The sequence below is a fragment of the Elephas maximus genome, chromosome 7 (assembly GCF_024166365.1).
Source record: "Elephas maximus indicus isolate mEleMax1 chromosome 7, mEleMax1 primary haplotype, whole genome shotgun sequence".
In the NCBI taxonomy this organism is placed as follows: Eukaryota; Metazoa; Chordata; class Mammalia; order Proboscidea; family Elephantidae; genus Elephas; species Elephas maximus.
The window spans coordinates 113,073,502-113,086,066 of NC_064825.1; the positions used below are offsets into that span (position 1 = coordinate 113,073,502).

General features: G+C 39.4%; 1 protein-coding gene across 1 annotated transcript; it reads right to left on the reverse strand.

Annotated features, from left to right (window-relative positions):
* Positions 1–5,583: 5,583 nt before the first annotated feature.
* Positions 5,584–6,519, reverse strand: LOC126080747 (olfactory receptor 1013-like). The gene has a single exon (XM_049891924.1). The coding sequence runs from the start codon at positions 6,517–6,519 to the stop codon at positions 5,584–5,586; it is 936 nt and encodes a 311-aa protein (XP_049747881.1).
* Positions 6,520–12,565: the final 6,046 nt, after the last annotated feature.

Here is a 12,565-nt window from a genome sequence, read left to right on the forward strand (position 1 = left end):
TGAGTTCATTCATTGTCCATATTAGTTAATAAAATTTCACTATTCCAGTTCCTCAAGGCAATAATTTGCAGTTATTCTACTTTCTTTTTCCCTTACCTCTGCCCTCTTGTAGTCACTGGACCAACACTCTAATTTGATATTTAAATAAATTACATTTATTGAAGGAATGAACCACGGGAGAGCATGCATTCAGTTTGGGCTGTAATAGTGTGTTCTGCCTTATGGGGACAGCAAAGAGACCTAGCAAGCAGAGTGACTACTGGTAAAAACTTCATGTCAAAGTAATGGCAGGAAAGGCGGTGAGATTTACAAGGATGGCAATTAATTGTGAAACTTTCTTTACATCAGTTTCTAGTCTAACACAAATCTCTCATACTTGATACATTTTAACTAAGGCAATATTTCTTAAATGAAAATTATAAGCAATTTTGTAAGGGGGAGGAGGAGACCTTGCACTCAGGAGGAGGAAGAGATTGGGGGTGGTAACATTAGTCAGTAAGATGGTCCTTACAGGGGTCCCTGACTTGGTAGTTAAACATTAAGCCAAGGAAATGGTCCCTGTAGGAGTCCCTAACTTGATAGGGTCCCCAAGCTTGGCGATTAAACAATAAGCTAAAGAAATAGTCTCTACAGGGGTCCCTGACTTGGCTGTTAAATGTTAAGCCAAGGAAGCAGTCTTTACAGAGGTCTCTGACTTGACAGTTAAATGTTAACAGAGAGAGATAAGAGAAAAAGGGCATAAAACCCTAAGAAAATGGCTATCAGGGCACTCAGACTCTCTGTCTATCTGAGTTGCCTGCTTGATGCTCCCTAGTCAAGTGTACTTTTGCTACTAACCCTCTGCTTGCTGATAAACCTCTGCTAGCTTGGCAGTATTTGTCTCAGTGTTTGAATTCTTTCCTACACTGAAGACAAGAACTGAGGCATTCTGTCCGGTAACAATTTCAACATGAAAATTCAATGAGATAGAAGTTAGTGATATAATTACAGCTGGGCCAAGTTATTTGAAATCTTTGGATATAGAACTGACCATTAGTTATGCAAAACCAAAAACCAAACCCCTTGCTATCAAGTTGACTCTGACTCATAGTGGCCCTATAAGACAGAGTAGAACTGCCCCATGGCATTCCCAAGGACCAGCTGGCAGATTCAAACTGTTGACCTTTTGGTTAGCAGTCATCTCTTAACCTTTGTGCCATCAGGGATCCAACCGTTAGTTAACCAACAACAACTTGCTGCCAATGAGTTGACTTCAACTCATGGTGACCCTATAGAGCAGAGTAGAACTGCCCTGTAGGGTTTCCAGGGAGAGCCTGTGGGATTTGAACTGCTGACCATTAGTTAAAAAACCAAAAACCAAACCCACTGCCATAGAGTCAATTCTGACTCATAGTGATTAGTTACCAAAAAAATGAAACCTACTGCCGGCGAGTCGATTCCGACTCATAGCGACCCTATAGGACAGAGTAGAACTGCCCCAGAGGGTTTCCAAAGAGCGCCTGGTAGATTTGAACTGCAACCTCTTGGTTAGCAGCCGTAGCACTTAACCACTACGCCACCAGCGTTTAGGAGAGTGTAAATAAGCTCTAACTCATAACGACCCTATAGGACAGGGCAGAACTGCCCCCATAGGGTTTCCAGGAAATGGCTTGTGCATCCAAACTGCCAACATTTTGATTAGCAGCCTGAATGCTTAGTCACTGTGCCACCAGGAGAACTTCTTTAAGGTTAAAACAACAGGTTTACCTATAAGCTCTAATTTATTTTAATAACTCATTGAAGCTTTTTCTAAAGCCGGCTAAGGGAACACTCTTAGCATAACAAACACCACAACTGAGCTTTGTTTTTCAAAGGCAACGTTAACAGAAGCCTAGTGGTTATCAGGAGTGTAGAAGTAAAGCTCTCAGTTTAATTTCTGAATGGAGTGCTTAATTTTAGTTCTGAAATCTCCCCCATTAGGCCTACAGGCACCTCGGTATTTAAAAGTTTCTCATACACCTCCTCCTCAGTCTCCCAGGAAATTCTGGCTCAGTGGTTAAGAGCACGACTGCTAACCATAAAGGTAACCAGTTCGAAACAACCAGCCACTCCTTGGAAAACCTATAGAGAAGTTCTACTCTGTCACAGAGGGTTGCTATGAGTCAGAATCGACTCGATGGCAACTTTTTTTTTTAAACTTTAAAAACATATTCTGAATCTGACCACTTGTCACCACCTCCACAGCTACCGTCCTGGTCCAAACCATGGACATCTTTTGCGAAGAGTATTGCGATAGCCTCCTAACTGGTCTACACGCTTGTCCCCTATGACCTATTCTCAATACAGCAGCCATTATGAACCTTTAAAAAAAGAAAAAAAAAAAGTCAAGTGATGTCACCCTTGTACTTAATACCCTTTAAGGTTCCCATTTTATTTGAAGTTAAAGTCAAGTCTATACGATAGCCTAAAGGTCCTGCTTGAGCCGGCCTTTCATTAACTGTGCACCCTCATCTCCTAACTCACACCCCTGGCTTACTCTGCTCGAGTCTGTTGGCTCTCTCACTCCTTCTCAAACATACATGCCAGGCATGACCCAGCATTAGAGATTTTAAGCTGCCTGTCCCCTCTGACTGGAATACTATTCCCCCATAGATTTGCCTGGCTCAGCCCCTCATATCTTCTAAGTCCCTTTCCAAATGTCATTTGCAAACTAAGGTCCATCCTAATCTCTGTATTTAAATTCCATTCCCACCCCACCCCAGCACTCCCCATCCTTCTGCTCTACTCAGACTCTCCCCCAGTCCTACTGTTTTCCTCCAACTCCTGCTCATTAAAAATGTATTGTTTGTTTCTCACTCATCAGAATACAACATCCTCAAGGGTGGAAAGATGGGTCAGTTTTATTTACTGCAATATCCCCAGAACAAAGAGCAGTTCCTGTAACTAATTGAAAAAAGAAAAAACCCAAAAGCGCACATACACCGTTGCCATAGAGTTGCTTCTGACTCCTGGCAACCCACGTATACGGAGTAGAACTGTGCTCCGTAGGGTTGTCAGTGGCTGATTATTTGCAAGCAGATCATTAGGCCTTTCTTCTGAGGCCTCTCTGAGTAGATTCAAACTGCCAACCTTTTGCTTAGCAGCCAAGCATGTTAACCTTTGCACCAGTCAGTGATTTACCAGTGTCTATCCGATCTAGATGGAATAAGATAGATCATTGGACGGGATACAATTTAGAAGGGAACATAGGTGTGTGTGTGTGCACATAGGAGTTTGGCACACAGTGATCCTTTGAAGACCAGCCCAGACTCCACAGCCCCATTCCAGTTGCAGCTGAGGTCACAGAGAGGCTAAGCCACTTAGCTGGCCCTGACCCCAGGTGCTTACCCTTTGTTGGCAAGGTCGATTCCCGGAAATGACACACAGTCCCCTCTCTGGTGCTTTGAACTGCTTTACTTAGAGAGGATATATGTATTTCCTCAACTGTCCTTTGGGAATTCTTCCACATAGCAGCCCAGAAATATTTACCGCAGCCACCAAAGACTCAATTAGATCCTGTTTGGAGTTTAGGGATAATATATTAATTAGATATAATGAAATGAGGTGTATTGTACTGAAAACTAAAAGTTAACTTTTTTCTTTATGATCTAAGCCAGCATGTAAACAGTATATATGTCCGATAATAGAAATTCTCAAAACTGTATTCATTAGATTTTCTTGAATGTATCATGGTCCATAATTTTTTCCTTGTTCCCTCTGTCCAGGGTACTCTTCCCTGTCTTGTGCTTCAGCAAACTACTATTCATTCTTGGATACCAACAATAGGGTCTTTTTCTGTTGTTAAAACCTCTTGTCCTATATGAAAAAATACTGCTGAAACCCCCAATTAACATCCCTTCCACTCCTTTCTTTGTCTTTCTAACCAGGAGCTTGTTTTGAGCAGTATTTTTAGGAAGTCACAGCAGATACCAGCCCAAGCTAGACCTTGGAGCACAGGCAGACTGGGGAGATTCCATCCTGCACCTGACCCTGGAATTGATTGTCCTAGAAAGAAAGATATTTCCCAGCCCACATTTTCACCTGAGTCCATTTGAGAATCAAGGGGTCCCACCACATGTACATCTGACGGAAGATGACTCAACATCCGGACCTGCAAGTGTGGACATGTGAGGGCTAAGGGCAGAGAGTTCAGGGTACTAAACTCAATCCCCAGATGCCATTGGTAATAATAAGTTCCCCAACCCCCTCAGATGGGGAGCACATGGTCTTATAGTTGCTAGACCCCACGTTGCTCCTTGTCTGTGCAGACAATAAACTTGCCACTTCCTGTTTCTGTTGCAAGTAGTGTCCATCGTATTTTGATTGGCTAACATCCCAGGACAAGAACCCCAGGGCATTTGGTTACACTACAACAACTAAGAAAGGTGTGCATCACAAGGAAACAGTCTCTATTATTTAATAATAAATTCACGATACATAAAACTGAACAAGGAAACAAATACAAATATTTATTCACCTTAATGGTTATTAGCAGCCCTGGTGATGCAGTGGTTTAAGGGCCTGGCTGCTAACCTGAAAGTCATTGGTTAGAACTCACCAGCCTCTTTGCAGGATAAAGATGGGCAGTCTGCTACCTTAAACATTTCCACCTTTGGAAGCCCTATGGGGCAGTTCTACACTGTCCTGTAACGGCACTATGAGTCAGAATGGACTTGAAGACAATGGATTTGGCTTGACTTTGCGTTAATGGTTATTAATCACTACCTCCAATAAAGATTTTCACTCTAAGTACTTCTTTAGATTTAACACTTTTGGGAATCTCTCTCTCTATTTCTGCCTCCTTTTCTATCTGTATCTTTATCTCTATTTTCGACTCTCTCATACAGCTTCTGTAACTTAGCTCTTGATTCTTTAACTGTTGGAGGAAAAAAATTATTTTGCTGAAAGCTCACAATGACTCTAACTAAAAGTGTTTGTTCCCTCCTGTTCCTGTTGCCAAAGAAACCTGTCATCTTTATGTCATGGTGATTCAAGAATCAAAATCAGGAAAGAAAAAAAACAAACTTGTTTCTAAGGCCTTTTTACAGTAAGTGTTTTCCTTACCACTTCCTAACTCACTCTCTCCCAGCAAGTACGAGAAGGACCTCTGGAGTTGGAACTCCTGGATTTACATTCCTCCTCTCATCCGTGGACTACAGGAGTTGAAGCAAGACTTTAATCCATTTAATCCGGACAATGGTTCCATAACCAGCTGTATTATTCCTATTTATAGATTAAAACACTAAACACAGGGAACTTACAAACTTCCAAGAGGAAATAAAAAATCAGCTTTTCTTTTAAACATCTCAGAATCCCGGCAGTTTAATAGACTGTCCGAAGGCAGCAGACAGAGCTTTTTCCAAATGCCCCAGCCCCATTTTAAAAATACATTGACATACATTAGTAGGTGACTTAAAAAGACAAACACAAAATGGTGTTTCTACATTACTCTGTTATTTTTTGTTTGCTTCTTTTTTTAATTTTTGTTTCTAAAAGCAGAGACTGATAACAATGAAATGGAGATAATCTGTTAAAAAATAGACATTGCTTACCAAATATTTCCACTTAAGAGAACTTCGCTCTGTCTAACACTTTCTGCAAGGCATCTTTGACATCTTTATTTCTTAAGCTATAGATCAAGGGATTCAACATTGGAAACACCACAGTATAGAACACTGACACCAATTTATCCCGTTCCAGGGCATAGCTAGTGCTTGGCCTGGAGTAAATGAAGAGAATGGAGCCATAGTACAAGGTGACTGCTGTCAGGTGAGAGCCACAAGTGGAGAAGGCCTTGAGGCGGCCTTGGGTGGTACGAATCTTCAAGATGGCAGTGATGATGAAGAGGTAGGAGGTGAGAATGAGTATGGTGGGAGCAATGACGTTCGTGGCAAGTATGAAATATAGCACAGCCTGGTAACTGTCCTTTACATCACATGCCAACTTCACAAGTGGGGGAAGATCGCAGAAGAAATCATCAATGATATTGTTGCTACAGAAGTTCAGAGTAAATGTTTCACTGGTGATGATGGTTGAGTTAATAAAGCCACCAAGGTATGAAGCTGCAACAAGACTGGTATGTAACCTTGGGGACATAGCTTGGGAATAAAGCAGGGGATTGGAGATGGCCACATAGCGGTCATAAGCCATGGCAGCCAACAGGTAGCACTCACTATATGCCAGTCCAGCGGAGAAGAAGAACTGAGCCAGGCAGCCAGCAAAGGAGACGCTTTTGTCCTCAGAGATGCAGATCACTAGGAGCTTCGGGGTGTAGACAGAAGAATACCAGAGATCCAGGAATGAGAGGTTCCCAATGAAGAAATACATGGGTGTGTGGATCCGTGAGTCAGCACAGATCAGAGAAATCAGGGTGATGTTCCCTAAGAGACTGATGACATAAATGATGAGGAAGATGAAAAAGAGCCCTTTCTGTAACCTCAAGTCGACTGTGAACCCTAAAAGTATGAACTCCTTCACTTTGGTGAAATTTTTCTCTTCCATTGGTTTTGGGCTTCAATCTTCCTTTATGTAAGAGAATTAATAAATATGTCATAAAGTATTAGAAACCTCCTTTTCTCATAATTTTCTACTTTAGGTAATGAAAAAATCCAATTGATACACATACATTGTTCTTTGTGAGATGTGTTCTTGGTCCCTGGGTGTTACTCCTTTTCGCATAGCTGGGAAACCAGTTCTATGCTATGGTCTTAAGAGCTCAGTTATTATGCATCTAACATAGTTTTTATCACCTTATATTTTTTAATCTAACTTTTCTTCATTTTGGGGAGAGAGTGACTTGAATAACTTTCCCTTTTGCCTACACTTAGGGTGACTGAGGAACATGTGAGGGACATAAAAATGAAAGTTTGAAAGAATGCTCTGGTAACTTTTCATGTCTTTGAGTTCTTTGTCTTTTTCCATAGCATTACATAGAGAAGCTAGATCTTATTATTCCAATTGAATTTTGAAGTATCTATGGAAGTTTTTTTTATGGAAGTTAACTAAACTGTAATGTTCTTGAAGGCAATAGCTATATTTTTTTCCTCTTTTTATCCCCCAAACCAAGCACAAAGTTTGTCATAGAGTAGAAACTGTGAAACAAAAGACCAGATTTACTTCGATAACTAGAATTTGAGCCACGGCTACTTTTATGATCCCCAAAATATACTCTGAAGAGAAGTGACAATACTAATTCATGGATGATTATGTTTATAACGTGGGTTGCAATTTCTATAGAATGAAGAGTTCTTAAAAACTGGTTGGATGAATGGTTTTGGGGAGTTATGAAATGTAGTCTCTGAAAGCCTTTAGGGGTAGAAGTGGGAGATTGGACTATTGCCCACGAAGGGGAAAAAACCATCTCACCTTCTGTTTTACAGCCTAGAGGATGTCTGCTACAACCTACCACAATTAACCTGTGGTCATTTAGTTAATTCTGACTAATAGCCAACCCACAGGACAAAGTAGAACTGCCCCATACAGTTTCCAAGGAGCAGCTGGTAGATTTGAATTGCCAACCTTTTGGTTAGCAGGCAAGCTCTTAACCGCTGCACCACCAGGCTCAAGGAAGAGCTAATCACAATAGCAAGGATTCTGGATTGGCAGCAGATGTCAAAATTTTTGCTAATAGGTCTATGACTTAAAAGTATCTTAGGCTAGGGGAAAAAAAAATCTTACTTTGGCCATTATGCCAGGCCATGGACTTAAAATAGAGCTGGGAAAATAAAGAATATTCTCTTGGAACTTCATCAATTTAGTGAGAGACATTTTCTTTCTACTGCAGTGGTTGTTGCCATTAGTTGCCATCGAGTCTAGTCATTACAGTGGTAAAAAGCTATAATTTTCAAATTTTAGAACGCAATACCGTAACTACTGTTAAAGTCAATGAGATGGGTTGATATAGTGGCTGCAACAATGGGTTCAAGCATAACAGTTGTGAGGATGGCGCAGGATAGGGCAGTATTTCATTGTATTGTACATAGGGTTACTATGAGTCAGAATCGACTGGAAGGGACCTAAGAACAATAACAACAACATTGTTAAAGTAGAAGTTGTTCATAACAACCAAAAGAGGATTGTAATACATGACATTTAAGTTCCTTTGTATTTCAAGGTTGTCAGTGCAAAGGTTATTTTTTATTAAAGCATATATCTAGAAGCAGCTTAGGGCCCAGAATCAGGAGATACTGGTTTTTGATCTTAGTTGGTCGCTGACAATTTAAAAAAAAAAAAAATCATTCTCTTTGGAACTGCACTTTCTCACCTGTCTTTCTACATTTAGTAGGACATCCTGAATTCAAATGAGATCACATGTGAAAGAACACATTTAACACTAGATAGGTTTTGGGTAGTAAAAACTGGGAATTACATTTTCTAAAATTTCACAAGTTCCTCATCTCAAATCCTCCCTCAGATATAAAAAATCAGATATAGTTGCTTTAAATTCCAAAGATTTCCAACTGTATCCATGATACAACTCCCAGAGTTTCTAGTTTTCTCTTGCAGAGACTATTCCTTCCTTACTGTGGAGATTTTACACAAGCTGAGCAATTGCTGTGTTTGTTTACAGAGACCAAATTAGGAGTTAAAATTGCAAGAGATGATTTTCTTCTAGCCTCTACAGTTATTAAAGTATAAAACAAATATGTGTGGGTATACACATATATGAAAATGTTTTTCAAAACTTTTACAAATTTAAAAAATGTTTAAGGTTGCTTCCCCACACATCTGTCTATTGGTTGTACTATGTTGTCTTGTGTGTTGCTGTGATGCTGGAAACTATGCCACAGGTATTTCAAATACCAACAGGATTACCCATGGTGGTCAGGTTTCAGGGGAACTTCCAGACTAAGACAGACAAGGAAGAAGGACCTGGGCATCTACTTATGAAAATATTGGCCAGTGAAAACCTTATGGATTGCAGCAGAACATTGTCTGATATAGACCTGGAAGTTGAGCCCCTCAGACTGGAAGGTACTCAAAACATCACTGGGGAAAAGCTGCCTCCTCAAAATAGACCTTAGTGATGAGGATGGAGTAAAGCTTTCAGGACCTTCGTCTGCTGATGTGGTACAACTAGAAATGAAGAGCAATAGCTGTAAACATTCATCAATAATTGGAAAATGGAATGTAAGGTCAGCAAAAATGAGGAAGACCCTCAATGGGATGGATTAACACAGTGGCTACAACAATGGGTTCAAACATAGCAATGATTATGAGGATGGCACACAACTAGGCAGTGTTTCCTTCTGTTGTACAAACGTCTTCTATGAGTTGGAACCAACTCAATGGCACCTAACAATAACACCAGAAAGGTGGCTTACTATGATACCTAGGATGTAGGTAAACACATTTATTAAGAAGTTATGAAAAGCAAAAAAAGAACAGTATATGAAAAGAAAGCAGAGATAAAACCTACACAAAATCACACACAAAGTCGTATTCACCGTTCTGGGTGGACCACAAATTTGACTCATAATTCCTGCAGCTCATTTCATATACATACTTTGTGGTGTCCATAATACCATCAAAAAAAAGAAAAGAAAACAAAAAAACCCTCAATCAAAAAACCAATCTACATACTACCATTCTTGATAAAAACTTCAGAAATCATTTCTCCAGAGATTCCTTATAAAGAATGATTGAGATATAGTGTATGATATATTTAAGATTATTTTTATGTATGTAGATCAAGGGATAGTGTTTTTGAGCTACATTTATTTGCCATTACTTCATGGATTTAAAGCTAGCTGCATTCCTTATTGAATTTGAGGGATCCTGAGAAGTTTTCTCCTCATAAAACGTCTCCACCCCATCTACGAGACATCTTCCTTCACCAGGAAGTTTCTTTCAGAAGTAGCTGCCTCTGGAGTGATCACGCAGAAAGGAGCTGACCTCTTACTGATCTCTCAGTGCCTTTCGAGGCTTAATGCATCTGTTCTCTGTGTAGTTTAGTTTGGCAGCTTACTCAGATACTTCTTAAATCATATATTACAGACGAATGTACAGTATTATCCCAAAGGGATATATAATTGCATTCCCTCTCTCAAGGAGCTTCTATGCCAGGAACTGCCTAATATAGAAAGTGAGGCATTTTGAAGTTATGAAAATACTTACCCATTTTAAGTTTTCTACACGTTGACCTACTCTGAGGACTAATGCCGCTCCTGAATGATAACAGCAGAGACCACAGTGTGCCGCAGCTGCAGAGGCTTTGTGAGAATGAAAGCATCTCCTAAGTAGACATCCCCTATACCTCTAATTCCTTGCTTCACTACAAGAGGAAATAAGGCCCGAAGAGAGGACATTTGAGGACACCTTAGCTTTCTTCATCAAATATTATAGGAAAGAAAACCTTACTTTGTTTTGTGAAGTATAATATGGCTTCATTACATTAAGAATGTTTTTATCTTTCATCCATATTGTGATTTATTGTCCTTTTCCTCCAGGTTAAACACAATGCTTATTTGCATGAATATAAATAGTCACTGCATTAGAATTTCCCCTGAAATCCAAACATTACCTTAGAATGCGAAGCGTGTCTACTCATTCCACAAGATTCTCCTGCCTATTGGTAACAATACTGGAAGAACATATAAGCTCGAGCATCCCTTTGGGATACGCTGCTAAAAGCAAAGAAGATGTTCAAGTGGTATTCTGGTGCCAAGTGACCGATTACAATGCTGACTTATCTTTCCGTAAGGACATGGGAAGAGATCATCATGAATATAATTGGTCCAATTAACCACAAAAGCTCTTCTGATCTGAGAGTTTCACTTATGCATTTGAGATAAAAAACAATCAAAACAAAAAGGACAAACCTAAGAGAATAATCTGCAGATAGTAGGTGCTGAAAAATTATTTACAGTTCATAATAATAATAATTATAATGAAAATACCATAGGATTTGGATCCTGAAACATGTTGACCAGCTCTTAATAAAATTGACTTTTTTTAACAGACAATGAAATTGAGAGACAGAAATCTTAATGGTTTGCTCACAGTCATATATCATTAGTATAAATTTTATCCCTACATCAGACCACGAGTATATTTATTCATCAGAACAAATTAGGCAGGTGGAATGAGCAGGAGCAGACAGCATAGGGACTGTGTAGTCCATGTTAGAGATTTTAGGATATAGCTTAAATTCAATGGGGAACCATTGAAAAGGTTTAATCAGATGCGCGATTTCATCAAATAAAATTTGGATTAAAACAAAAGACCTCTCCTTACAATGCGAAAAAAAGAAGTGTGAAGAGAGAGAGAGCAGTTCAGTCAGAGGACTATCACAGCAGCCTAAAAGAGGGCTGATGGCACTCGGACTGGGTTAATAGCAATGGATTGGGTGAGAAACAGATGGATCTATTTGGAAAGAAATGCATACAGGAGTTGGTGATAAGAACTTTGAGTCCTCAAATATCCCTGAAATTTTCTTGCCTGTGAAATCAGCCCCTTGTCCTCTATCTCGGGGAAGTAGTCTTACCTAGAAAAAATAAAATAAAATAAATAAAATAATAAAATAAAATGGAAGAAACATTTTAATGACTTCGTCTAAGGCAGTTGAGTTGCAAGGGATGCCAGTGTCTTCTCAGTCTCAGCTACACACAGAGCTCTTTGCTTCCAGGCAGAAAGGAGAGTTAGATCCAATCATAGCCCAGATGAACAAAGCAGACACAATCCTTGTCCTTGTGCTACTTATAGTTTAAGGAAAGCAGTTGCCGAGTATGATTGTGAGAGCTGATATGACTCACCCAAGACCATGAAGAGAGTTAATGGTAGAGCCGGTATGATCAGCTCTCCTTGCAATGTGCCTTGTATGTCTTATGTTCTTTAGCACTTAGTCTTCCATCCTCTTTTTTATCTCAATGGCTTTCTCTGCCTTTACTAGAGCCCAGATCACTAATGTTGGGTCCCTTGATCACTTAGGGAGTATATAGATAGGCTTCAAAGGGTCCAAGATTCCCTCTGAAAATGTGGTATGAGAATTTTGTTATTATACATATGTGTTCAAGACAGCCCATAGCTTCTATTGGATTCTCGATAGGGTCCATGCTTCAGTGCCTTTGAGCTACAGGTTTCAAATTTGCATTCTTCAAAATAAAAGTCTTCTAGAGTGATGCTGTCACTTCCAAAAAAGGTATTTTACCAAAGAAATCTACAGGGTCGCTATAAGTCGGAATGGACACAACGGCAGTGGTTTTAAACCAAAGAAATCTGAGTCATAAAAAGGGAAATTTGATGAATTTCCTTTATATTTCCAAAGAATTTTGATCTTCTAGACTTGGCCACTGAAAATAGTTGTCAAACATTAAAATCATTTCTCGTTTTATCTCCGTGAAAAAAATGATATTTAAATAGTATGAAACATTGTCAAGGGGAGAAAGTAAGTGTGTACTGATATTTCATTGTAGTCTTTGCCAGAAAAAAAAAAAAAAAAAAAAGAGAGAGAAGTCTCTCCTAAATGAAGGATTACTAGTTTTCAAGTAAATTTCAATAATAGTTAATGTGACTCAAAGTGTGAAATAACAGTATCAATGTACACAAA

Excerpts from the sequence above, each read along its gene's own strand:
- LOC126080747 (XM_049891924.1), bottom strand. The coding sequence starts at position 6,519 with ATGGAAGAGAAAAATTTCACCAAAGTGAAGGAGTTCATACTTTTAGGG.